This window comes from Vigna unguiculata, chromosome 3, assembly GCF_004118075.2.
Source record: "Vigna unguiculata cultivar IT97K-499-35 chromosome 3, ASM411807v1, whole genome shotgun sequence".
Classification (NCBI taxonomy): Eukaryota; Viridiplantae; Streptophyta; class Magnoliopsida; order Fabales; family Fabaceae; genus Vigna; species Vigna unguiculata.
In genome coordinates, this window is record NC_040281.1 from 41,401,417 (window position 1) to 41,427,457 (window position 26,041).

The 26,041-nt window shown below is 30.5% G+C and overlaps 1 protein-coding gene across 2 annotated transcripts; it reads right to left on the reverse strand.

Annotated features, from left to right (window-relative positions):
* Positions 1-13,522: 13,522 nt before the first annotated feature.
* Positions 13,523-17,455, reverse strand: LOC114177538 (glutamate receptor 3.6-like). Of its 2 annotated transcripts, XM_028062922.1 has the most exons (7): positions 17,369-17,455; positions 17,001-17,279; positions 15,581-16,926; positions 15,207-15,484; positions 15,064-15,095; positions 14,534-14,940; positions 13,523-14,245 (listed from the first exon to the last, which is right to left on the reverse strand). In XM_028062922.1, the coding sequence occupies exons 2-7, from the start codon at positions 17,263-17,265 to the stop codon at positions 13,862-13,864; spliced, it is 2,712 nt and encodes a 903-aa protein (XP_027918723.1). In that variant the 5' UTR covers positions 17,266-17,279; positions 17,369-17,455; the 3' UTR covers positions 13,523-13,861. The 2 variants fall into 2 exon arrangements, with proteins under 2 accessions (XP_027918723.1, XP_027918722.1); XM_028062921.1 differs by lacking the exon at positions 17,369-17,455 and having other exon boundaries at positions 17,001-17,338.
* Between the last annotated feature and the right edge of the window lie 8,586 nt (positions 17,456-26,041).

Below are 26,041 nucleotides of genomic sequence, written 5' to 3' on the forward strand. Positions count from 1 at the left end.
TGTAAAATACCTGGTAATAAACCCGATGACAATTTTTATAGGGGTGTGAGTCACAAACCACCATTGGGTTTACCTGGTGAGTGTGATGGTGGGGTTGTCATTGTGAGATATGGACAAAGTCTCTAAGTGACATTCATGAAACAAGATTAATGCACAAGGTCGTAACATGCAACCACTGATTAGAACCTATAATGAATATCGACATTGTATGTGTTATTTACTTAAATCAGAGCGATGTAACTTAAGACAATTAAGCCTTTACATTTTCTTGGGTGAAAGTTTATAAGTACTAGGTGTAAAGCTCAAACTCAGAAGATTCTTTATACTGAAATATAATATTTTGTTTTAAGAGATAATATAGTTTTTTTTTTAATTATGTGGGGATTGTTAGAAATGCTAGTATAATTTAAAAAATAATAATTAAAATAAAATATCACTTGTTAATAGTGTTTTAATTCCAAAGTTAAATACTATTTATGTATAAACATAAATAGTTTTTTTATTTATTTCATTGATTAGAAATTACTCTGGTTTAAATCATATTGATGGTAATTGACTCATGTGTCTCACTTTTCTATTTATAAATAACACATATGTGTATGGAAAAAACATAATAAGAAACACTAAAGTTCTTACAACAATATTTTATCTCATTCTTTTCTTGTGCTTCAACCTTTTTACACATCAAAAGAAGCAAAGAACAAAATCGCATGAAAATAAAAGAGAAAGCAACACTTGTAACCTATCAAAAAGAGAACATAACAGTTTAAGATAACTATTTTACAAGCAAAACAGAATAGATTTTGAGGATTTTACAAGGATAATCTCTTTCCTCATTTACCTTATCTTATTGTTTGTTATAAAAATTGTTTGATTGGATCATATCTTTTTATCTGTATCTCTATCTTGTTTTGGTTTATCATTTTTTTTTTCTAATCCCTCTAGCAAGTCAACATTATAAGTATCAAATCTAAAACACATTTCAAATACAAAATGAACGAGTTTGTCGAAATTGATCACCACATTAGAAGTAATCACGTGAAATAGGAGAACCTTTTCTTGAATTCTTTAAAAAAAATTTAAAATCACTTGTGAATGTATATAAACTTGTCTGAAAATTTTAAAAATCGAGATAAAACATTGAATCTAAAAAGTACCGACACATTTAATTAATTAAATAAAGTTCTTAATTGATTATTCTAACTTAACTTTTTGAAAAAATTGCAACCTCTTCCTGAAATAGGAAATTATTAATTTTTTTAATCTATTAAATACACTCATCAAATGTTTAAAACTGGTTTAACCATTTATGAAAACACTTAATGAATTATTTTGTTGATCTCTTTAAAAATATTTAGATCTCATAAATCTCTTTATTTTAATCAATTATTTAAGCTATATAATTGATTATTTCATTTTAAAAACCGTTTAACCAATTATATAAAAATGTAATCAATTAAAAATGCTGAAAAATATTTGAAGTTTGATTTTTCTTTGGAAAAACATTCTCTCTATTTAATATAGGTTATACGTGTCGAAACAAAATAAATTAGCAAATTCCTTATCTATATGAAGACCACAAATAAAATATAAAGAGAGCACTAAAACTCAAATTTTCAGTATCATCAAAACATCTTCATCCTCACTTTGATCTTTGAAATTCTTCTTTAAGATCAACAGGATCTCATAAATCTTTTGTATCTACAAATAATTTGATCTCATCGTATATTGTTTTTGCCTAACATTGAATCATTTAGACAACATTGAAATCATTTTTTTTTTTTATTTCAAAAGTCATGGAAGAACTTGAAAGAAAAATAAATAAATTCTAAGGGCACTTTTCTAATTTTGGAACTTATTTCTAATCTCCATAATCCAATGTATGTACAACCTTTGTCAGATATGACTAAAGGCGAAATTGTGTTCAATGATTATTGCTGTTTTATTGTTTTGCATTGCTATAAATTACCCAGATTTCACAACTTACATTATTTACGACCTTCAATTTAATTTGTTAAGAGTATCTATTTCCTAACGTAAATGTAAGAGAATATTAATATACACATTTATATGATTAAAAGATAAAAGAATTCATATAAATTAAAATGGTATTTGAGAAATATAATAAATATTCAAAATTCCCTATATAGTTTCTGGTGATAACATCTTATGAATAGTTTTATCATTTAATTCGGCACGCACGTGATCAAATCTTTAGATATTTGTCAACAAAAATGGAAACCAACGTGATCAAACAAAGTGAAGTCAATGGATGATCAATGGGAAACAACTTTGAGTTCACCACATTTAAAATTTAACAAAAGAAATCATTTAAAAAAATGAGCACCCTGAAAAAAATAAATCAATTTAGTTCTAAAATGAAAATGGTATAAACAAAACTATAAAACTTTATTTTTGAAAATTGGAAAAAAAATAAAATTGAAAACTTAAAGAGTAACATTAATAATACCTTACACATCTAGCAATAATCTTTACTTAATAAGTTTGTCACTTAAGGTAACATCTACTAAGGAGCTTTCCAACATCTCAATTATTTTTTTATTTGGAATGAGGGCGGTAAAACAACATGCATGGACTGAAATTATATAATAGAAACGATGTTTTGAAAAGAAAAAAACATCTATACTTAAACATTTTTTTATACTTTATTATCGTCAACTGATTTTTTTTCATGTGTGCAATAATTATTGTTATTATTCCTTAACTTTGTTAGATATTACTAGGTATACAAACATTAAATATATATATCTCATTTTGTTTGGAGATATTGAAGAGGAAAATTGGTAAGAAGGGCATGTTGGAAAATTTTCAAAATATGTGATATATAAAATAATATGAGATATTCACATGGTCAATTATTTTTATATATGTGATCTATTTGTTAATCAATTTTATAATTATTGCATAAATTTATTATAACAATTACTTCATATAATTTTATAAATTTCACATCTACTCTGTGTTTTTAATTATTAAATATGTTCTCTTGTACAATATACATAAAAGTTTAGAGGGTGAAAGTTTGAAACTAAAAAACACATCAAGAGATTTTTATGACATTGACAATGGCTAAATGTTAGTCTTTATTCATTTTTTCGCATTAGTTTTACATTTGGCATCAAAACAAGGTTAAATACATTTGTCTTGTTTTGAATCTATTGCAATTAACGAGGTGGTGTTAACCTATTATTGGTCGTTGTTGTTATGGGTACAAATGTCTTAGAGCATCGACACCATGGTCGGCTCAAAGGTAAAACAAGTAAAACACTCGCTTTAGGTCTCCAGAGAAAGAAAGCCTCAACAATATTTTTTTACCACTAATATTTTTAAATTTATTTAATTACAATATTATAGAAATATGTTTAAGAAGAAAAAAGGTCTCAAAAATAATATTTTATTACTAATATAGCTTTATTAAATTAATTGTAATTTTGTTTACGAGAATGATTAGTTTACTTTCTAATAATTGATCTTGATTCTATTTTTTCCTTTTATCTCTCTGTGATTCCTCTTGTTTCTCCTTATTTTTTTTTGTTCAATTCTAGAGTCCTTTTTAGGCTTTTGACCGTTTACATTCCTTGAATCTTATGTTGTCTGTGTACCAATCTTTTCATCCATTATGGTTAGTGTTTTTTTTATATTTGTGTTGTTGTTTTTATTCTATTTGTTGAATTTGTATTAGAAATAGAAATGTGTTTCTTTTACCCAATTTTATTTTTTGGTACTTTTAAATTTATTGGTTTCAAGAGCTTTTTTGCATACATCTTAACGAGGAATTGAAATTTTTCTACAAAATTATTAATTAGATTAAGGTTTAGCCTTTTTTTGTAGATAATAAATAAATTGGAGCATAATTCAAAGTTGGGTTTGCTGCAAAAAGATAATTTAAGTTTAAGAAAAAAAAAAGACTTACCATCGAGTTGACAAGAGGATAATTCAAATTTAGGAAAAAAAAAACTTACTATCGAGTTGAAAAGAATAATAAATTTTTAGATTATTTTTATTAATAATTAATCTTAAAATAAACTCTGTTGGTTTTTCAAAAAGTTAAGACTTGTGGATGAGAAAGAGACTTGAGACTTAAGACATTACAAGTCTACCATCAAGTTTACTTTCCTGATAATCAGAACCAAGTTTTATTGTTTTAACTCATTCATTTTATATACCTATCTTTAGTAGTGTTTTATATATTATAACTTTTTATTTTAAATAAAAATATATAAATATGTCAACTAGAAAATTTGAATCAGACTATTCAAAAATCCAGAAGAAGATGAGAACACATGCTTTAATTGTATCACAAAAAGGAGCTATGGATAAATTTGTAAAAATAGATAAGAAAAATGAATTTAAAAATAGAAGTGAGTACTCTTTGAATGAACAAGATAATAATAATAATATAGATATAGGTGAAAACAACAATAGGGAAAGAAAAATATAGATAATAACTGAGACATATTTGCACGAGGTAGAAAGGGTTTGGTTTTTGGCCTCGGCTATCAACCGAGGCATAAACTTCAATCTTAGGCCTCGGTTCTAGAAAATCGAGGCATAAAACCAATAATAATAAAAAAAAAGAACCCAGAAAAGTTGAACAACAATGATGATGAAGGAGGATGCAATATTGGACTCGTTTTGGAGAGCTAATCAATCCCACAAAGGGTACCTAAACACAAATGACTGCAAAAAAAAAAACTCAAACTTTACAAATAAAGAACCCAAGGACGACATGAACTTCACCAAAAATGCAAGAAGAAGAAGAAGAAGAAGAAGAAGAAGAAGAAAAAGCGGCGCAATGAAGAAATGAAGCCTCTGCAACTCTTCGAAATTTAACCCTAGACAGAGTTTTAGGCCTCGATTATTTAAACAACCGAGACATAAACCTTTGCGCAAAAAAAAATAATAAAAATGGCAATTTTGAAATTTTAACAAACTTATATGCGAAGAAGAAGAAGAAGAAGAAGAAGAAAAAAAAGCGGCGCAATGAAGAAATGAAGCCTCTGCAACTCTTCGAAATTTAACCCTAGACAGAGTTTTAGGCCTCGATTATTTAAACAACCGAGACATAAACCTTTGCGCAAAATAAAATAATAAAAATGGCAATTTTGAAATTTTAACAAACTTATATGCATCGGTTCTAAAATAACGGAGGCATATAGCATGTATAGGTTCCAATTCTCTAGCAACCGAGACATAAACCTCTGCGTAAAATAAAATAATAAAAAAAATAAAAATTTTGAAATTTTAGCAAACTTATATGTCTCGGTTCTAAAACAACCGAGGCATATACCATGTATAGGCCTCGGTTCTCCAGCAACCGAGACATATAAGTTCGCAAAAATTTCAAAATTCCCACCACAATTTTATAGGTCTTGGTTTCTTTAAAACCGAAACATATCACGCGAGTTAAAAAATAAAAACTACACTAGTGTAATAAATGGACAAAGTGAGAGAATGTTGAAAATTTCTCAAAAATGTTATATGTGGAATAATATGAGATATTCACATCGTCAATTAATTCAATAGATGTGATTCATTTGTTAATCAATTTTATAATTGTTGCATAAATTTTGATACCATAATCTCATATATGTAAAACATTTATTATGAGAATTACTTTGTGATGGAAAAAAAACTCTATAAATTTCACATATATTTTATACTTTGTATTGAGTAATCAAATTTGTTCTTTTATACCTATCCTATATTATCAAAGTTTAAAGAATAGAAATTTGAAACTAAAAATCACATAAAAAGCTCTCATATGACACTGAAAATAACGGAAGATTAGTCCTTATTATTTCTTCCGTATTACAAAATATGCTAAGATTTAATAATATGAAGATGTGAAATGATGTAAGAAGAAGAATTCACACAGATAAAACTCATTAATAATCGCCTCATCTTCAAGTCTGAACGTAAAAGTGAGGAGGAAACGATAAAGTTAGAAGACGAATATATTAATACCAACTTGCAGTTCTTTATTTGATAAATAAATTATTTTTGAAAAACCAGTGCGCCTCAATCCACGTGACACCATATTGATAATAGGACGAGTGTGCTATTAAAACAATAAAAAGAAAGAAAGTGATGTTTCATACACACAGCTTATTGAAAATACCAAACACCGTCTCAAACATTATGTGTTTATTTATTAATTTAGTACAATCTTAATATTTGTTAAAATTATCTAATATGTCAATATTGGCTAAAATATATTAATATAATCTCTTTATTTAAGTTCGTACTCACAGACACATGTGAATGAAGAGTTGATGTCATGTTGAATAATTTATCCATATTGGATTATCTAATTATGTTAGACAATAACACATTTGTGGTTTTATATATATATAAATATATATATATATATATATATATATATATATATATGATATTAGTGTTTAATTTTGGTTATTATATTAAATGTAAGACTTTTGATTCACACTTAAATTACTTTTAATACACATTTATTTATATTATTACGTTATTATTTGTATACAATGTGATAATGCAAATGACACCTGACAAAAAGACATTACATTTATCCTTTTTAACAAATACTAGTGTAAACATAGGCGCTATCGCGCCTGTGTGTACGCATTTTTTGAATTATATTAATAATTGATGATATTGTAATGTTATTAATTTAATAAACAAAATAAAAGTATATTTATAAAAATAAAATAAAATGTACGGAGAAAATAAGAGAAAAATAACTGTTGATGAATAATAAGAGAAAAAAGAAAAAGGAGATAAGTAAATAATTTTATAAAAACTTGTAAAAGTAACCGTTAACTTTTAAAAATTTAATAAATAATTAAATTATAAAGGGTAAAGTTGGAATTATGAAATATGGACACAAAAGAGGGAATCCCCTTTATACATAGTTATAGATAAAAATTATATTAACAAAAATTAAAAAATTATATTAAATAATTCTGATATACAAAAATATTATATTAAATATTTATTTATTTTACTCTCCTAAATATTAAAGTAGCTGTGATCTCAACTCGGAAATTTCTTCCCTTAAAAAAAAAAATGTTAACTTTTCACTTTTCTTTTTATTCCACATTCTTTATCTACTCAATCATGAAATACAAGAAAACTACCAATATTAAAAATTGGTTTTTGTAGAATTTTGTGACACTCAATTAATACTAAAACAAATATCTAAGCTGATGTCTTCACGTTTGAACAAACTAGTTACCGTACCAACCAATTGTTTGTTTATGTTTATCCAAAATTTGGTACTTTATTTTGTTGTAGTTTGAAAACTCACCCCTTTCTGAAGACAATTGTTGGGGCACAGTGTCCATTTTGGGTGGCTTTCTTTTGTGCTCATCACAATGGCATCGAATCCTGCAACTTGCAACATAGAAAAGTACGCTGAAGAATGTGCAAAGAAGTCTCATTAGATATTTTAGTGTAATCGACGAAATAAAAAAAAAATACTTTTATGATATTTTATTCCTTTTAGCAATAATTATTAGGTAGATGGACACACAGTAGGCACTTTCTACGATATGGAGAATATGGTTCATGAGAGAGCCACCAATCGATTAATATATTCAAGTATTGGATTCTATCCGTTGTATATATTATAATCGCTCTTAATTAAATAATTAACCATACTTAATCTAAATATGATGGACAACATTGAATTACAACTAGAGATGATAAATAAACTCGTCTCCGTAGATATTGTCCGAACTCGTTCCTATTTTGACGGGAAATTCCCGCATTGACTGGGTATGAGTATAGGTATGGGGAATCTCCGACTTTTTCAATTGGGTATGTGGATGGTTATGGGATGTACATATCCCCGCTATAATACCCGTCCCCGTCATATCTCCGTCATCATTTAAATTATTAAAATATTCACAATTAATTAAGTAACCCTATATATATATATATATATTCAATTTTTTATTTATTCTAATTATTTGGTTTATCATGAAACTCATTCTCATCTCCAATATATTTTTCATCTTATCATAACATTTATGTAATTATGTTAAAATGATATATGTCAATTAAAAAAATTTTATGTCTCATATTTGAATATTTCTATTATTTTTTAATATTTTTATTTATTGTATATTTTCCTTTCACATGAGTATGTTTAATACTCTCAATTTAAGTGTTTAATAGCATAAACCTTTCATTTACTAGGTAATATAAAAAAAATTCTTTACTTATTTTTATTAATTGTTGTTTCATTTGAAGAACTCTTTTGCTTCGCTAAAACAATTATTTCTCAACCATTGAGTATATATATATGTTGATATTTGAAAAATGTTCTTAGATATCTAAGGTATTTTTCATCTTATCATACTTTTAATTATACATTTATTTTCCTTTGTGCGATTTCTTTCAATAGTTTCTCAAATTATTTCTAAGACATACATTTTTTAATTTTTTAATATTTTTATTTCTTGTTTATTTTCGTCATGTAGAATACTATTTCAATATTTTATCTAATTATTTTTTGTTTTCTAACTCATTATATCAGTCATACTGTAATTTTTCACTATAATTGTATAAATAACTTTTATTTGCTACAATATCAAAATTTAATGTAATTGTCATGAATATTTTTTATCATCATCCAATATATTTTGGAGTTCAAAAGATACAATATCCATGTTAATTTTTTTATTATGTTTATTATTTGTTATTTGCGTCATTTTGATTAAATGATGTATTATCATTTTAATTAATGTATAAAAAAAGAGATTAACTAGAATTTAAAAAATTGAAGTAAACAAACATTTAAAATATATTTTAATTTGAATATTTGTTTTCCTTTAAATTTTAAAAAAAATATTTTTAAATGTTATCAACTAGGTTTCATTAATGTTTGCAGTTTGCAAATTTAATAAATGTTTTAGTTGTCATGAAATTTTATTTGGTATTCCAATCTAGAATGTAAACAATTATAATTTATTTCAAAGTATTTGATATCGAAGAAACAACCATCCTCCTAATATTAAAGAGTTGATAATATTATGTTTCCTTTATTGTAATTTTTATTATTTTATAAAAATTAATTAAAATTTATATTGATGTAGTAAGGAAATGAGTATGGGTATGGGTACGAGATTATACTCGTTACCCGGTGGGGATGGGGATGAGATAAAACTTTGATACCCGTTGGGTTTGAGTATGAGAATGGGGATGAATTTCTTTTGCGGAGATGGGTATGAGATAGTGAAACCCGTCCCCGTCCCGCCCGGTCCCATTGCCATCCCTAAGTACAACAACACCAGAACACCTTCTATTGAATCTAAAAATAGATTTATAATTAATCCATTTTTATAGGATATGTATATCTTTATCTATACTAAAAGATAAATTATAGAATTAAGAAATGAAATGAGAGTTACCAACACTAAAAAAACAACCAAATTTATTGATAACAAATAATTAGTCACTAAAGTGATCAATTTAAATATTAATTTATTCATTAAAAATTATAGATAACTAAACTAGTTTCAAAAGATTATAATTGATCTCTAAATTGGTAACTAAATTAATTTTTATTATGAATTGATCTCTAAATAACTAATTAGAAACTAATTTGATGACCATTGATTTGGTAGCCAAAACCTAAGTAGTTAATGTTAGTGATCAATTTAGAGACCATTTCATAATAAAAAATATTTTAGTTATCATTTTAGAAATTAATTATAATTTTTTGAAACTAGTTTAACTATTAATAATTTTTAATTTATAAATTAATATCTAAATTAGTTATTATAGTCATTAATTATTTTTTATTATTAAATTTGGTAATTATTTAAGGTTTTTATCGTACTGAATTATATAAAAAGAAGCTGGAGTTAAGCAACAGGACAGGGTAATTCTTTATTGTTGTCGTGTGTTCCAATTAATATTTTTTATTACTGATAAAAAAATTAAAAAATTAAAATGGTAAAAATAGGTATTATGATGGATTATTTTAAAAATAAAAAATGAAAAATATGTTTTTTGAAACAACTTTCAAATGTTTCTTGAGGACTAATTCATTAATTGAAAGCATACGAACAAAAATTAAATTTGAAGGAACATTAGTCAGTGAAGGAGTTGAAGGAGGTTGGTTGTTTATTCCCAAAAGGTGACAATGATCATGTTTATAGTGTTTCCTATTTTGGATTGGTAGGAAGAGAATTAAAATCTGATAGGCTGGACTGAAATATAATGGAAAAGAAATAAAATGGGGAAAAAATATTTTTCTGATATATTAAGGTGGAATAGAGTAAAGTTCCACGTATGAAAAAATAAATAATATAATATAATATAAAATAAAGATATTATATTATTATTTAGTTGCTTTTTAAAATCTATAAATATGATGTATACTTTTTAGCCACAATTTACCCGTTTGGTGTGGCAAATAGAAATTTCATATATACACTCCTGTAAAATTACAAAAGCGTGAAAAATTTGTTTGAAAAAATACAATATCAAAAACTTGCTCCTCTCTTTTACATCTTTCATGCTTAGTGAAGTTATTAACATGATACGGAGAGTTCCATTGACCTGAAAGGGTCTGAGGTAGAGAAAAGGGGTTTCTTCCTGTACCTCCAAAGAGTTCTACTGTACTTCCAAAACAATTTAAATTTCTTATAATATCCCTTTGAACCCTTTGACTATTAAGCGATAAAAATTAAAAAAAATTTTCGGTAAAATCCTTAACCGGCTTTCGAAATCCGGTTAAATCCTTAACCGGCTTTCAAAACCCAGTAAAATCCTTAACCGGCTTTCGAAATCCGGTAAAATCCTTAACCGACTTTCGAAATCCGATAAAAAATTTGTTTTCAATTAGATTAATATTACTAAATTGTTGTTTTGTTGTAATATATTTTATTAATATTTAATATTTTTTTAGTTATGAACTTGAGTTTTTTATTTATTTATTTTTATTATTTTTTGTTTTAATTTTTTATTCATTTTATTACTTTATTGTTTTATAAATTTTGTTATTTGTAATTTTTTTTATTCATCATTTTCTACACTTTTTTAAAGTTTTATTTATTTGATGAATGAGTTTTTTATTTGTTTATTTGTAAGTTTTATATATTTGAAATAAATACAAAAAATTTCAAAATCAAAAATAATAAGTAAAGCAAAATAAAAATCGGATTTCCATTTTCGGTTTGTATAAAATAAAATCACTGATTATCATTACGACTAGAAGTCGGTTTGTATTAAAAACAATTTCAAAATAAAAATTAAAGACTTCACGAAATTCTTAATTTTTAAAAGTTTGTAAAACAAATATATAAATTAAATAAATATAAAATGAATCACAAAAAATATAAAAAAGTTAAAAATTTAAAAATTGAAAAGATTTATTATAACATTACGAATATCGAAACCAGTAACAAGATAAAATGGAAATCCAAATCCATTTTCTGAAAATAAATACAAAGCATTTCAAAATTAAAAATCAAAATCAAAAAAATAAGTAAATTAAAATAAAAACCAGATTTCCATTTTCGATTTGTATAAAATAAAATTTGTGATTATCATTACGACTATCGAAATTCAAATGTCAGTATATAAATATAAATTTTAAATAAAAAATCAGTTTATTGAACTGGACTTCCATTATCGGTATATAATTTTATTTAATGTAGTTATATATAATATAAAAATCTAAAATTAAATAATTAATATATGAATATAAACAAATTGAAATTAAATCTTATAAATAAATTAAATAAATAAATAAAAACACTAACAAATAATAAATAAGTAAAAATAATTTGAAAATAATTAAATAAAATTAATCTAGATATTATAAAGGCAAATACCTACAAAAATTAAATTAATAAAATTTTATTTAATGTAGTTATATAAAATATAAATAATCTAAAATTAAATAATTAATACATAAATTATAAAACAATTGAAGTTAAATTTTATAAACAAATCAAATAAAAAAATAAGAAAATTAAAATCACCAACATTACTACGAATGTCGCTTTTAAAAAAAAATTGATTTAAACAATTTCATAACCGGATTTCGAATGTCGGTATACAAAGAAAATAGATTTCGAATTTCGTTAAATCACTTAACCGAACTTTAAATACCGGTTCACAATTTCAAATCCGTTTGACACTATTCACCGAATTTCGAAAGTTGGTTAAAGATTTTACCGGATTTCGAAAGCCAGTTAAGGATTTTATCGGATTTCGAAAGTCGGTTAAGAATTTTACCGGGTTTCGAAAGCCGGTTAAGAATTTTTTTTAACTTTTTACTGCTTAATAGTCAAAGGATTCAGAAAGGTATTATAGGAAATTTAAATTCTTTTGGAAGTGTAATAGAACTCTTTGGAGGTGTAGGGAAAAACTCCCTAGAGAAAAAGGTAACAGATTTTGAGAGAAAAAACCATCAAAAAAACAAAAATATCCCTTTCAACAAACAATTGGGCTCAATTGTACCCAAATTAGGAGTCATAACGATGAATCGGTAAAGGATGGGAAAATATTTGTCAGTATACTCGGAATGCTGCATGAGGATGTATGCATAAAGATTTTTAATCTTGAAACTATATAAAGATGCATGGGATACGTTGCAAGGAACTGAAATAATGTAAATCTTGAACTTAATTTTCTTAGGTGGTTAGACAAATCAAATTGTTTGGTAAACAACTTTTTACAAACTGGGTGTGGAAAATTTTTTGGAAAATCTGTGGAGAAGTTTGAATAAAAATTATTCTCTTTAGAAGAAGAGAATAAGGTTTGTTTTAAATATTAATTGTAGAGCTCTTAGACATGTTGGAATTCAAGTATAAAATTAAGATCTTACATTAAATAAAGATGAGAAGAAAATAAGGTTTGGTCACTTAAAACGTTTGTAAGATAAAATAACTAACAGTACAATAAGTCCAAGTTGTTAAGCATGGGGAACAATTTGAGAAACTTTTACTTACTACAACTTGTTGTTTGTGACTTATAAACAATGGTCCCAGAAATTATATGATTCACAATGGTGGACTTTTCAAGTAAATCAATTTGTCCTACTATTGTACTATCATTTGTAATGGAGAAAGTGCTAATCTCAAAGGAAAAAGAATTGCTGCGATTGAAACTCTAATAGCTAAAGAATACATTTCATATGTTTTAGCAGCACCTACATGTCCAAGTTTTTTCTAGTTTGGGACAAATGCTAGAAATGGATTATTCCTTGTGTTTTGAAAACATGAGTTACACCATATCTTACTTTTTTTTTGGTGTGAGCTTATGTCAATTACAATGAAATGTACAAATTTTCCAATTGAATATGAGAGAAAAAGACTTACATTATGTTTTATATACGGAAATACAAATATTTTAAGACATATACCTTGAGGAAACGTTTCAAACTTCGAAGTTTGAATCAAATGAACCCAACAAAAGTTGTCGGAGAAAATTTGGGCATTTTTGGCCGCAACAAAGGAGAAAGAAAACAATAAATATATAATTTTTTCTCTATACGTTTGTTCAGTTTCTCATTTCTATTAGGCGTCACACTTGGATTCCAACTACTACAAAAATTGTTGGAATTGTCATATTTTTTTCCTTATCAAGTAAATAACATTGATAATATTGCTAACTGTCATGGCTCGTCTAATACAAAAAGCTAAGGTTATTTAGAAGGATGATTTAGATATGATTGCAGGTACTATTTGTTCAAGTGATACAAGTTTTTGTACTGCATTTTTCAATTAAGTTAAACGTGGTCCAAGATTTAGCACATGATTTGGTACTTAACCTTAGGGAGTGACATTATTTTGTAAATGGACACAAACACCCGAGTCATCATAAGATACATCTTCATGCACTACTACCTTTCTACAAGGGCACTTCTCCTTTTGTCCTGCCTTTGGCTTGTATCTTCTGCTTCTTTTTTGTTAGCAAAGGAAAGGAACGATCGAAGATGAGAAGAGAATGATGAGCCTTCAAGGTTACTGTTAAAATGCCTGCTAAAACGGTACATCAATCTAATAACATGGCAAAGGAGAGCAACGAAGCAGGCCATGCCAATCAGCAGGTAAAGCCCCCAAAAGCTTTTCAGCTCAAGTCGATCATTGCTTTGTATTGCGCCTTCTGAGCTGCAAGCCCTTCTTGTTAGCCATTTATCACGAATTCTCTGAAGATCACCACTCTCTGATAGTTTTAGTATGGCAGTTGACATGTCAACTGCTAGGGGAGATTCCCTTGGGAAGCCCTGTATGCAACATTTAAAACTTGTTCAACTTCCTGGCTACAATATGATCATCATATATAACTATGAATTTAGTACTTCTAAGATACACATGGTGTAGTAAAGTGGATAGAGATAGTCACTATACAAAAGCAGTGTGTGGGAGGAATAATGAGCTATGAGATGTTGAAATATGAGGTATACAGAAAGGAATATATGCATATATGTTTATAACCATCTGTCTTACTACTTTGAATGACGAGTTTTGTACATATGGTGAAGTTGAGAGAAGAAAAATGGATTTATACTTACAAAACCCCATCCACTCTTGGTGAATTCTTGACCAGCAATACTAAATTCACATCTGGTTGCTAGGAAGAGCTCCATGTATGCACGTTCATCTATTATTGCAGCAACGCCACCTCTAGCTGGTCCATCTTTTAAGGCTTTTTCATATTCTAACATGGAGTTCAGAGGAACAAGCCTGGATCTGTCCATGTGTAGTTCCGCAGTTATATAATTTTCAGTAAATGTATCCTTCACGAAACCAACGGGTTCATTACTTGCTATTAAGCTTTCAATTCCCTTAAATTGGGATGAAAGCTGTTCCACAGTTAGGATGGAGGTCAGGCTTGCAGTGTAGCTTGAGGTCAGTACCAAAACCACAAACAGCCATATGATTAGTACGAAACGACCAAGAGTGCTAACAGTCTTCTCATCTGCATACAAGGGGACCTCGTTAGATGTAAGACTTTAATTTACAACACCAATTTTCACCTTCAAGATTTGTTATTGATATGGCATTAAAGCACTAAAAAACAAGGAACTCTCCAACCACTTACTCTGTGTGAAAAATAGGGTTGAGAAGCTAAACCTGCAGAGATAGATGAATAAGATTCAGCAACAGTATGCAAGTGACATACGATGAACCAATCAAAGTAGTTAAGTAAACCATATTTTAAAACTGTGTTGCAAACTTAGTTACCAGATAATGGTGACAAATTGTCTTCTTGCGGGGCCTCTAAATTCATCGTTTGTACCACGCTCTAAAGTCCACACAACAGCTCCCACCACCAAGAAGAACATTCCTGTCACAAACCACATCATTGGAGTGAATGGTCTCAGGAAAGCCCAAGCATTGGATTTCAACTTCTTGACAGGGGCAACAACAACTAGCCCAGACTCGATATATGGCTGTGTAAAATCCACTATCTTTGCTCGGTTTGTACTAATGGTCAGGTCCCCCACCACACCATCGAATGCCTACACATAAAGAAGCAATTCCAATGCAGGAATTTAAAACTAACAAAGTAACATGATGCAAAAAAGACGATAAATTAAGAAAACGTGAATACTCACACCAATTGTGACCATTTGAAGAAAGTCTGAATGTGACGGGTTGGTTTTACCATCACCAAATGGAATAAACTTGAATGGTGTTGGGTAAGGCAACAAGTTCATTGCAGCAGTAAACACATCTATGCAATAACCACTAAACGTATCGGTGCCCTCAATTCTTGACACAATCTCAGGGAATGTAACTCTAACTATCACCCCAATTCTCAATTGTCTTCCATTGCTGGCAAAACTCCAACCACGTGGTGTTTGAGTTGTTTGACCAGGCCAGATGACATCGTATAGTCTTTCGCTAGAATTGGAATGAGTAGGAGCTTCCTCAGTGTGGAGGCCAGAGGTTTCTGACCAATAACCAATCCTCCTAATTCCACTGCCTATCACATTAATGATTTCATACGATTGATGCATTAAATTTCCATCTGAGTCAAACATCATCTGGCCTGCTAAACCACTTGTGTTAGACTCTAAAATCTTTTTAAGCAACATGCTGCCACTGACGAAGACCCTCATAGCATCTAGGTGAAGGATGTCCCCAGTTAACATGTTTATTACACTCGAAGCATTTGAAAACGACAAAGTTCCTCCATCCTTTAAAAGTGCATCAAGTGCATAAGCCAGTGCCCAAACAGTGTCATACGCGTAAAGACCGAAGATGTTTAATCCAAAAGGATCCTGATTAGGATTTTCTTTCTGGCTCAGTTTGGTCCATCTAGAAATAAATTTGTCCTTTATGTCTGAATCTGGTGTATGCATGCGCAGGGTGACAACACCTTGGATGTCATTGATGGCTGGAGATGTGAACAAGGATGGGTCTGAATCTAGTAGTGTGGTTAGCCAGTCTGTGGCTATCCACACATAACCACTTTGCATCATGCCAAGTGATTGAGCCACATGAAGTACTTCTACACCAAAAGAAGGGTATATGTGAAGGATTATCACTCTTGACTCCATTAAAGCTGCTATCTTAACTAAAGCACTGTTTATTTCTTCTCGGGTGATATTATATGGCCTAAAGGGCACTTTGTGTGATATTTTACGTTGTTTCTCTGCCAGCTTATCTCCCAAGGCAGCTACTCCGTTTCTTCCATGGTCATCATCTACGAAAATGGCTATGACATCTCTCCATTGAAAGTGATCAACAATTTCTGCCACAGCAGCCATCTGACGCAGATCACTCTGCGTCGTCCTCACAAAATATGGGAACTGCATTGAGGTCAGTGTAGGGTCTGTTGCTGCAAATGAAAGCAGAGGCACTTGCATCTCATTCGCTATGTGTGAAATCACATGTGCCATGACCGAGTACTGGGGACCAATTATGGCCACAGTTTCACTCGTCATCAACCGCAATGCTGCAATTAAAAAAAGAAAAACTCTAAGATAGTGACTAAGAAATATGTTTATGATGTGTAAGTGAAGAACGTACAAGCAATGATTCCCAGGAATCCAGTGGATAATTTGGTGTCCAACATTGAGATATTAAGCTTTGTTCCGCTTAGAATGGTTGCATTGGAATTTACATCATCCACTGCTGCTTGTATGGCAACTTTAGCCACTCTTCCAACTGTAGAGTTGAAAGATAAAATTGCCCCAATATTAATGGCACTTGGTCTTGTAGAAACATTGCCGGTTCCTTTTGAGGGAAAGCCACCGTAGAGGATGAGAAGGGCAAGAATCCAAACTTTGCTCATGTTATATTTTTTCACTGCCAACATGATGGGGAAAAGAAAGCAAAAATATTAGTAACATTTTAGTATTTGTGTATCTACAAGAAAAGAAAAGAAAAGGAAGTACATGGAATATCCTTGCTGTCCCCAGGTGAGGCATGGCGTTAATGCTTTTATAGGAAGTGTCATGCATGAGGTGTTTGGTGCCTTGAAATCTTCTGGTTCTCCTCAACAATGCAAATTCTTTTGAAATATATAGTACTATTCATAACTTTAATTTCCGTCATTAATCATGGGTTACAAGGTGGGTTAATACTTAATTCACCATTTTCACCTTCCTTACAAACTAATCCGGAAGTCACACTCTTCTTAAACAACTCATCCAGAACACCTTTAACACTGTAATACGTACTGTTTATATGCAGGGTAATGATTCATGGACTCTCCCATCTTTGTTCTACACCTACTTAACGTTAATACAATTATATTTTTGTTCTCAAATATAAAATAGTTTACCAAGAATTAAATAAAAGAGTAAGTATATAAAGTTTTTTAGGCGTTAAGGGGTTAGGGGTTAGATGGGCGGGAAGGGACCGAAATATCATAAGTTATATCTAGAACTTTGAAAGTGGGTTGAATCCCCACGCCAATACGGTCCACTATGGATTTGAGCCGAACTTGATTGAAATTTGTTTACCAATTTCAATATTGATTGATTTTTAATCTAGTTCACCTAGAACACGGTTCATTTAAGTTGAAATTATGGGAAGTTAGGTTCACTTACCAACTCGCAAATAAAGGATTTTTGTTAAGTTGGATTTTACATTTGGGTCACGTTAGGTTATTTGTTTAGTTAACACATAGATAATTTGTATTTTTGTGATTTTGGTTTGTATTTGGATTATATTAAATTTTATTTAGATTTTAATTAAAATTAAAATTTAGTTTTGACTATAAATAAATAAAAAAGTGTATTCACTAGTGCAAATTTTACATTTTAACTTGTCTTATATGCCTCAGTTGTCCAGAAACCGAAGCCTATAATGGTGCGGTGACATTTTTGCAATTCCAGACAACTTTTATGCCTCGGTTCAGAAAAAACCCAAAGCAAAACACGGTTATAGGCTTCGATTGATAAAAAACCGGGGCTAAAAGCTAGCATATGCCTCGATTATGGAGACCCGAAGCAAAAAATTTGCATATTTGGCCTCGGGTGACAAACGACCAGTGCCAAAACCAATCATATGCCTCAGTTATTAATTGAACCGAGGCCATATAGCTTATTTAGGGTTCAAAACGCGAACCCTTTTTCTTTTTCTTCTTCCCCATGCTCTCCATTTCTCTCTGCCACTCCATTTCTCTCTTTTCTCTCCCTGCCCTGTGCACCTCCACCATCCCCTCAACCTTTTTTTTCGTAGAACCAGAGCTTGCCGCCTCCGCGAGTCGCGCTCAAACCACCGTGACCAATGGCGGCCGCGCTTCCGCTGCCCAATCTGTGGTCGCAAGTCCGCAAGCTGCTGCTCCATGGTTCTCTCCCAGACGCGTTTCCGACAGAATCGTGGTGGTTCATGGTTGAATGCTGATGATTCAGATTTGCGATGGTGCGTGCTGCAATGGTGGAAATGTGATGGAAGTGGAAGAAGATGGTGAAGAATGGTGGTGCTTCTGGCGACGTGGGCATGGATGGTGAAGAAGTCGCAGGTGCAGTTTCAGATCTGGTTTGTGGATGCAGGATGACGAAGTGTGGTGGACAAGATTTGGTGCGAGAATGGAGCTCGCATTTCTGCAATGGTGGATGCTGGTTCGAACAAGTACCAGTGTTCTGCAGCGAGTTGTATGGCTTTGGTTCAAGCGTGACCCGAGGTAGAAAAACGCTTTATGGCTTCGGTTAACACACCCAAAACCAATCATATCTCCATTTTACCTCGTCCTTATATGCCTCGGTTCTAAAACCGAGGCAGAATAACAAAAACAACCAGGGCCGAAAGCCCTTACTACACTAGTGATTTTTTAATTAAGTGAGTTCATGAGCCAACCCATGGTGGGTCGAACTGGGTTCAAATTTTTTTTGTTGGCTCGCTGGTAAGTGAGCCAAGTTGGATTGACTCACTAAGTGATCCGGGTTAGGTTGACGCACTAAGTGATCAACCTGTTATGGATCGAGTCGATCGATTATCCATTTTGACATCTTTAATTATATCCCTCCTAGTATTTTGAAGAAATAAAGAATTTTCTTTATGGTAAATGTTATTATGTCTAAATATAATTTAATGTAAAGGAGTATAGATTATCTATAGACATCAATTTACTACTCTTAAGAATATTATAGTGGAAAATATTATTACATTTGAATATATTTGGGGGAAGAAATATATATATATATATATATATATATATTATTGATAAAATTGTAGAACATTTTATTAATTTTTTAATATTTTTTTAGTTTTCTTTTGTAAAACAAAAAAATATTGTAATTAAATGTCATATATTAATTAATGTAACATCCCATTTAATAGTTTTTAAGCTATTAAAAAAAACATTATATCATGATCAAGCAAAGCAGATAGTCATAATAGGCCATACATAATGTTAATATAGTCATCCAAAATAACCGTATAAGTCGCAAACTATGAGTGTAGCCTATACTAAGGAAGAGATAACATATACATCCAAAAACTCTATTCCAAAGCATGAACAAGAACTACTATCAGACATCTCTAGCCATGGGTCAACTCTTGTCCAAGAGGGGAGTATCTTCACCTGGATTCTTCTCTGCTCACACCAATTCATAGGTGATCATTGCAAAAGAGGACATACACAAGAAGAACAAGCATAAACAAGAAGGGTAAGCTAACTAAAAGAAGAGAAATCATGCAATTCAATTATAATTATGAGCAAGTATTTTCACATCCATCAGAATTATTTAAACCACCACAACACAACACAAATACATGACTCTAGACTCAATATCCAGATTATTTAAGCGACATTGGATCTCTTGTTGGCTTGCACCTGTGAAGGTTCCCAAACTCTGCAGAGTTTGGGCTCAAGGGGTTATCACCCAACCACTCCCAAGATAAGTCCCCTTCGCGTCTATGACAGATCGGGTCCACAGACTAGGACCTTCTACTACTCTTCACGACATAATTCATTACACTCTACATGAGCCTTAATGGTTATTGGAGCGTCATGATACCAATCAAAACTGAGTCCTCATGTCCTTACATATACTAAAACATTTCCCTTAGAATTTCTCTTGAAATCCTAGTTCAACCACACTTCTCATATTCCAATTTCATACAATTTCACCACCTAGACTACCATTCATAACAAACCAAACATAATATGAACAAATACCACATTATCTCGTTTAAATACAACTTCATCCATTTAAAATAGAGAATTAATCATAACTCTATAGTGGTTCTCGCTCAAGGTAGAGGATCTCGCCTAGGCGAGAGGGCTATCTCGCTTAGACGGTTCACACTTGCCTGAGCGAGACTCCAAACAAAGGCAAATTGAAATCTGGGCAAATTCTCACTCAGGCTAAGTTGTTTCGCTTAGACGAGAGTGACTCTCGCTTAAGCGAAGCCAGCTCGCCTAGGCGAGGTTTCGCGCAGGAACATGGGTGGGTTTTCTGGCCTTTTCGCTCAGAGGAGAGTTGCTCGCCTAAGCGGAAAATACCAGATTTCCAATCTGTTCCCACATGCAGAATCCATGAAATTTATGCCAACAACCCTAATTCAACACAAATAGGTGATCCAAGCATCGAACAAACACAAATTCATGCAATCAAAGGTATCAAAGATAATTATATATGAAATTTTAAGCAAAACAGTCAGCTTCCCTTACCTCTAGAAATCACTAACTAGCAAGAACACTTTCAACAGGGGGCACCTCAATTGCACAACCTAAGGAGCTGAAATACAGGTTCACAAAGTGAGAATAGGATCTTAATTTGGCTTAGCAAGAATGGAGCTCTAGAATTCGAAATTGAAGAGAATTGGGGAAGCTGGAATTAACTTACATGGAGGAAAAGAAAATTCAGCTGGAGGAGGAGGTTTCGTTCAGGTCTCAGGCTCGCTTACAACAACAGGAAGGGAGGATGAACCAGACTAGAAGCTTAAGTCCTCTAAATAGAGAGAAATGAGAGAGATCAGGAAGGAAGGAAGAAGAGTTTCTGAGTTGGTGGGTGGTTTTTCTATGAAAGTGCAAAGGAGAAGAGAAAGAGAATAAAAGGGGTATCACAGTTAAGATTATATATATATATATATATATATATATATATATATATATATATATATATATATATATATATATATATATATATATATATATATATATAACATAAATATTCACAATGCAAGTTACACCTTATATAAGATGAAAAATATTCCTCAACAACATTTTATCAGTTAACAAATAAAGATTAAAACATTGAAAACAATATATTAGCCACATTTCCCAATGAACTGCTTAACCACCTTATGACACATTAGGAATGACTCATTTGTTTAAGCATGTTTCACCTAGAAACTAATATACGTTATGCAACCGTGATAATCCATTCATATATACTTAAAGTATTATATATAAACCTCCTCCAATTTCTAACTTGACCAAGCGTCCAAATTATCAATCAATCAATGGTGAGAGGTCATTGTAAACATTACACTCTGACTACACGTTACGTAGCGAAGTGTCACCATTTGAACGATATCCAACCTAAGAGTCCCTAAAAAAAGCACACAAAGAAGAAAATACGAAACAATGTATACATAGATTTGTCAATTTGACCTATGGTCCATTGGATCAATTCAAACCCATCCTAGAATAAGTTCTCTTTTAAAAGACCACCAAATGAGGGAGGATAAAGAAAAGAATAAAGATAGTTTAATCCATTTTTTTGACCCACTTTTAACCCACTCCTTCAATCACCATTAGATCATTTATTTTGATTTTTTCAAGTAATGTGATGTGATGATCTAATGGTGATTGAAGTGGTGGGTTAAAAGTGAGTCAAAAAAAGTGGGTTAAACTATCATTGTCCTAAAGAAAAATCATCTCCAAAAGTCTCCTATCAAAGAGGGTTAGGATTAGGTCTAAAGTGAGTTTGACTCTGTTACAAAACTTTAGGTAATTCTTTAAAACAACACTTTCAGCCTAGGTTAAAGGTCGAGTTGTGTTGTCTTGTCTTGAAGGTTAACCTTAGTCCGCTTGAACTAAAGTTTGAGTCGTCCAAATAGAAGGTTGAACCGAGTCGACCCACACAAAAGTTATTGTCGAGCTAACATGGGACGAAGGTTATCAAGTCGGCTAGGTCAAAGTTCGAGATGAACTAACTCAAGCCAAAATCCAAAACAATCCATCATAATTCGAAGATTGAGATAGGATAGCCTATGTGAAGGTAAAGATCAATCGACCACAGTGAAAGATCGTGAAACACCGGTCTGGGCTAAAAGTCGAGACAAGATGGACTAGGCCAAAAGATTGAGACAAGTCTGCCAGACCTAATGGTCAAGACAAGTCAACCAAGGCAAAAGGTTGAGACAGGCATAATCAAGGATTGACGATCGAGTCGAGCCGACTTAGGCCAAAGGTCGAGATGAGTCGACCCATTCTGAATGATAAGACAGGCTAGATCAGGCCGAACAACATGACAGGTTGGTCATACTTGATGGCCAGGAAAGGTCCAGCCAAGCCTAAAGATCAAGGCATGTTGGCCTGAGACGAAGGTCGAGACAGATTGAGCCAAACCGAAAGTCAAGATTGACCGAGTTGGATCGAAGTTCAAGACGGGTCGGTCTGGATAAAAGATTGAGACACGTGTTGAAGGTCGAGACGCGTTTCTCGAGTCGAAGCTCGAGTAGGCCAACACGATTTGAAAGCCCATACGAGCTTACTCGTGTCAAAGGTCGCGATGTGTTATCTTAGGACGAAGGTCATGATGAGTTGTCTTTGGGCCATCTTGGGTTGAAATTTAAGACGTGTCGTCTCAGGTCAAAGACCAACATGGGTTGTCTCGAGTCAAAGGTCGAATGTGACCATGCGAGGCCAAAAGTCAACTAGCCATCTCATGCTGAAAGCCAAAACAAATTGGTCAAGTTCGAAGGTTGAGATGTTTCAACCCGGGCCAAAGGTTGAGACTAATCAAATCGAGGCTAAGATCGAGATGTGTCGTCAAAGGTCGATGTTCGACATCCCAGGTCGAAGGTCTTGACAAGCCGTCTCAGGTTAATGCTTAGGATGGGTCGTCCTGGACTATAGGTAGAGACATGTTGTCCAGACTGAAGACCAACACAAGTTGTCGGGGATCAAAGGTCTAGATGACTTGGTTTGGGTCGAAGGTCGAGATTGGTCGGCATGAATCGAAGGTTTAAATGTATCCTTTCAGGCCGAAGACGGGTTATCCTAAACTAAAGGTCGAGATAGATTGACCCAAGTCGAAGGTCAAGAGATTGTCCCCTTCGAATTGTCATTTTTTAGAATGAGATCCATTCACTTGTTGGCTCCTGAGCCTAAAATGGTTATAAATACATATTATTGTAGGAAATACTTTCATCTCAAAATCACTTTTGTTTATATACTCTTTAAAAAATCCTTAAAAGTAAACTTCCTCTCATGATGATTTAAAGATCATACACATGTCAACTATTAGATTAATCTACCTCAAAGATATCTCGAACAAATTCAATAAAAAAAATATTTTACAATCGAATCATCACATCTTTCACACGTTTAAAAGATCTAAACATTATATAAATACACTTGGAGTGAAAATTGCCTGTTAAGTTTCTTCCAATACTCTCAGTGAATTATCAACAATCCATATAATTCCATATAATCTATCACCATTCATTGTTAATCACTACATCAATAACATCTCCCTTCACCAAACATCCAAACAAAAAAAGAAAAACAAACTTTAGTATGAATTAAACACTTACCAAAATTTCATTTTGACTGGTCAAATATGTTTGTTATCTAGTTGACTACTTTAGATTTTGACAGAGTAACAACCATAGAAATCTTTTCTGGACTTAGAAAAAAATGTATACTTCTTTTTAAAAAGATGAAATTATGAATAAAATAAAATAAAATAAACTCTGCCCTTTACTTATAAATATTTATTTCTTTATTCATTTAAAATTTATATTAAAAAAAATAAAATTTTACAATATACTTTTGCTACTTACAAATAAGGGTGGTAACTTAGAATTCAATAATGATTGATTAGTTGGGGAGAGAAGGAATATTGTGAACTTCTTTCTTTCTGTGGCATAAGGTAAGTTGTTTTTTTAAACTTTAAGTAAACTATTTTTTCTATTTTTTTTTCATGTCATCGTCACCCTCAGTGAAAGCCTTTATTATCTTATATTGATCAAGACAACAAGCTATGATAATTCGATAACAAAAACAAACAAATTAGAAATTAGAAAAAAAAAGGCTTAATCTAATATTTTATCATTTTCATTGTACTATACCTGGTAACCAAAAAAATATGTTGCTCCTATATTAATATTTCAAGTTTGAGTTATATAAATAAATACCTAAGGGCCAAAGAAAAACTAATAAAGTCTATATAATTTTGAGAAATAAGTAACAAATCACATCGTAAGTTTTTAATGTTTACAGAAGACTATTTGTATAAAACGTCTTTCTTTAATACATGTCACTTTTTTTCTTTTAAAAAAGTGAAAAAGTGATTTTTTTTTTTATGAAAAGTAATAAAGGCAGCAAGTAGCTTTAACCTTGTTGTCTTGACGTGGTTTGTAAGATATAATTTTCCTTACACGTTTAATCAAATGAATGATAATTCAAAAATAAACAGAAAAAATAGTAAATTTTGTTTTTTAATTAAAAAGAGCTTAATCTAGCTTACATCCAAAATTTAAATAAGTCCAAATATTTTATAAAAAATAATTATTTTAAATATATTTCATGTTTTTTTTTTCAAATTTTTGGTGCGAGTAATTTTTTCTTTGGCTCTTATTATTTTCTTTTGCTCTCTCTAAATACTTTTCTTTTGTTTGTTCTTGTAATATACATTATTTTTCAGTGATTATTTAATATTTTTCAACGAGACCAATGCACAGTAAAAAGTAATAAGAAGACAAAATTATTCTACAGAGATTAAAAAAATAAAAATCACAGACGTCAAAATGGAAAAAGAATATAGAAACAAAAACTAAAACAGAATTATATTTTAAGAGCTAAGACTATATTTAAGTTAAAATCATTTTTTATAGGTTACAATTGCCTAATCCAAATTTCACCTTCAGAAATATTTCATCATTTGTATGATTTGTATAAAAGTTAAATTAGAAGAATTTTTAGAAACAGATTAGAAGAATTTTATCTATTTATTTTTTAAATTTTAAAATTAAACTATATTAAAATTTAAGATAAAAATAAACTTTAATTTTTATGAAAATATAAAAACTAAAAATATATTCAACTCATGATATTTTTTAAGAAAAAATTATTACACAAATATATATATATATATATATATATATATATATATATATATATTATTTTAAAAAGTGTAAGAAGAGAATGATAGGTGTATAATATAAATAATGAGTAGTCATGGTGTAAAAGGAGAAACAGGTGTCTTAACTCCTTGTTTGTATTTGTTAAATATCTTCAGTTCTTTGCAAACATGCTAATTTATCTTCTTTTTTTGTGCAATTCCTTTTTATAAATAAATTGTATCTAAGAGTGTAGTGTTATTGCACATCTAAATATGATTTTGGTTGTTTCAAATATAATTAAGATCGTTTTATAAAATACT

Coding starts and splice junctions, on each gene's coding strand:
- LOC114177538 (XM_028062921.1), bottom strand. CDS start 17,289: ATGTTGGCAGTGAAAAAATATAACATGAGCAAAGTTTGGATTCTTGCC. Junction 16,927..17,000: donor ATTCCTGGGAATCATTGCTT/GTACGTTCTTCA, acceptor TTTTAATTGCAG/CATTGCGGTTGATGACGAGT. Junction 14,246..14,533: donor CCAAGAGTGGATGGGGTTTT/GTAAGTATAAAT, acceptor TGTTGCATACAG/GGCTTCCCAAGGGAATCTCC.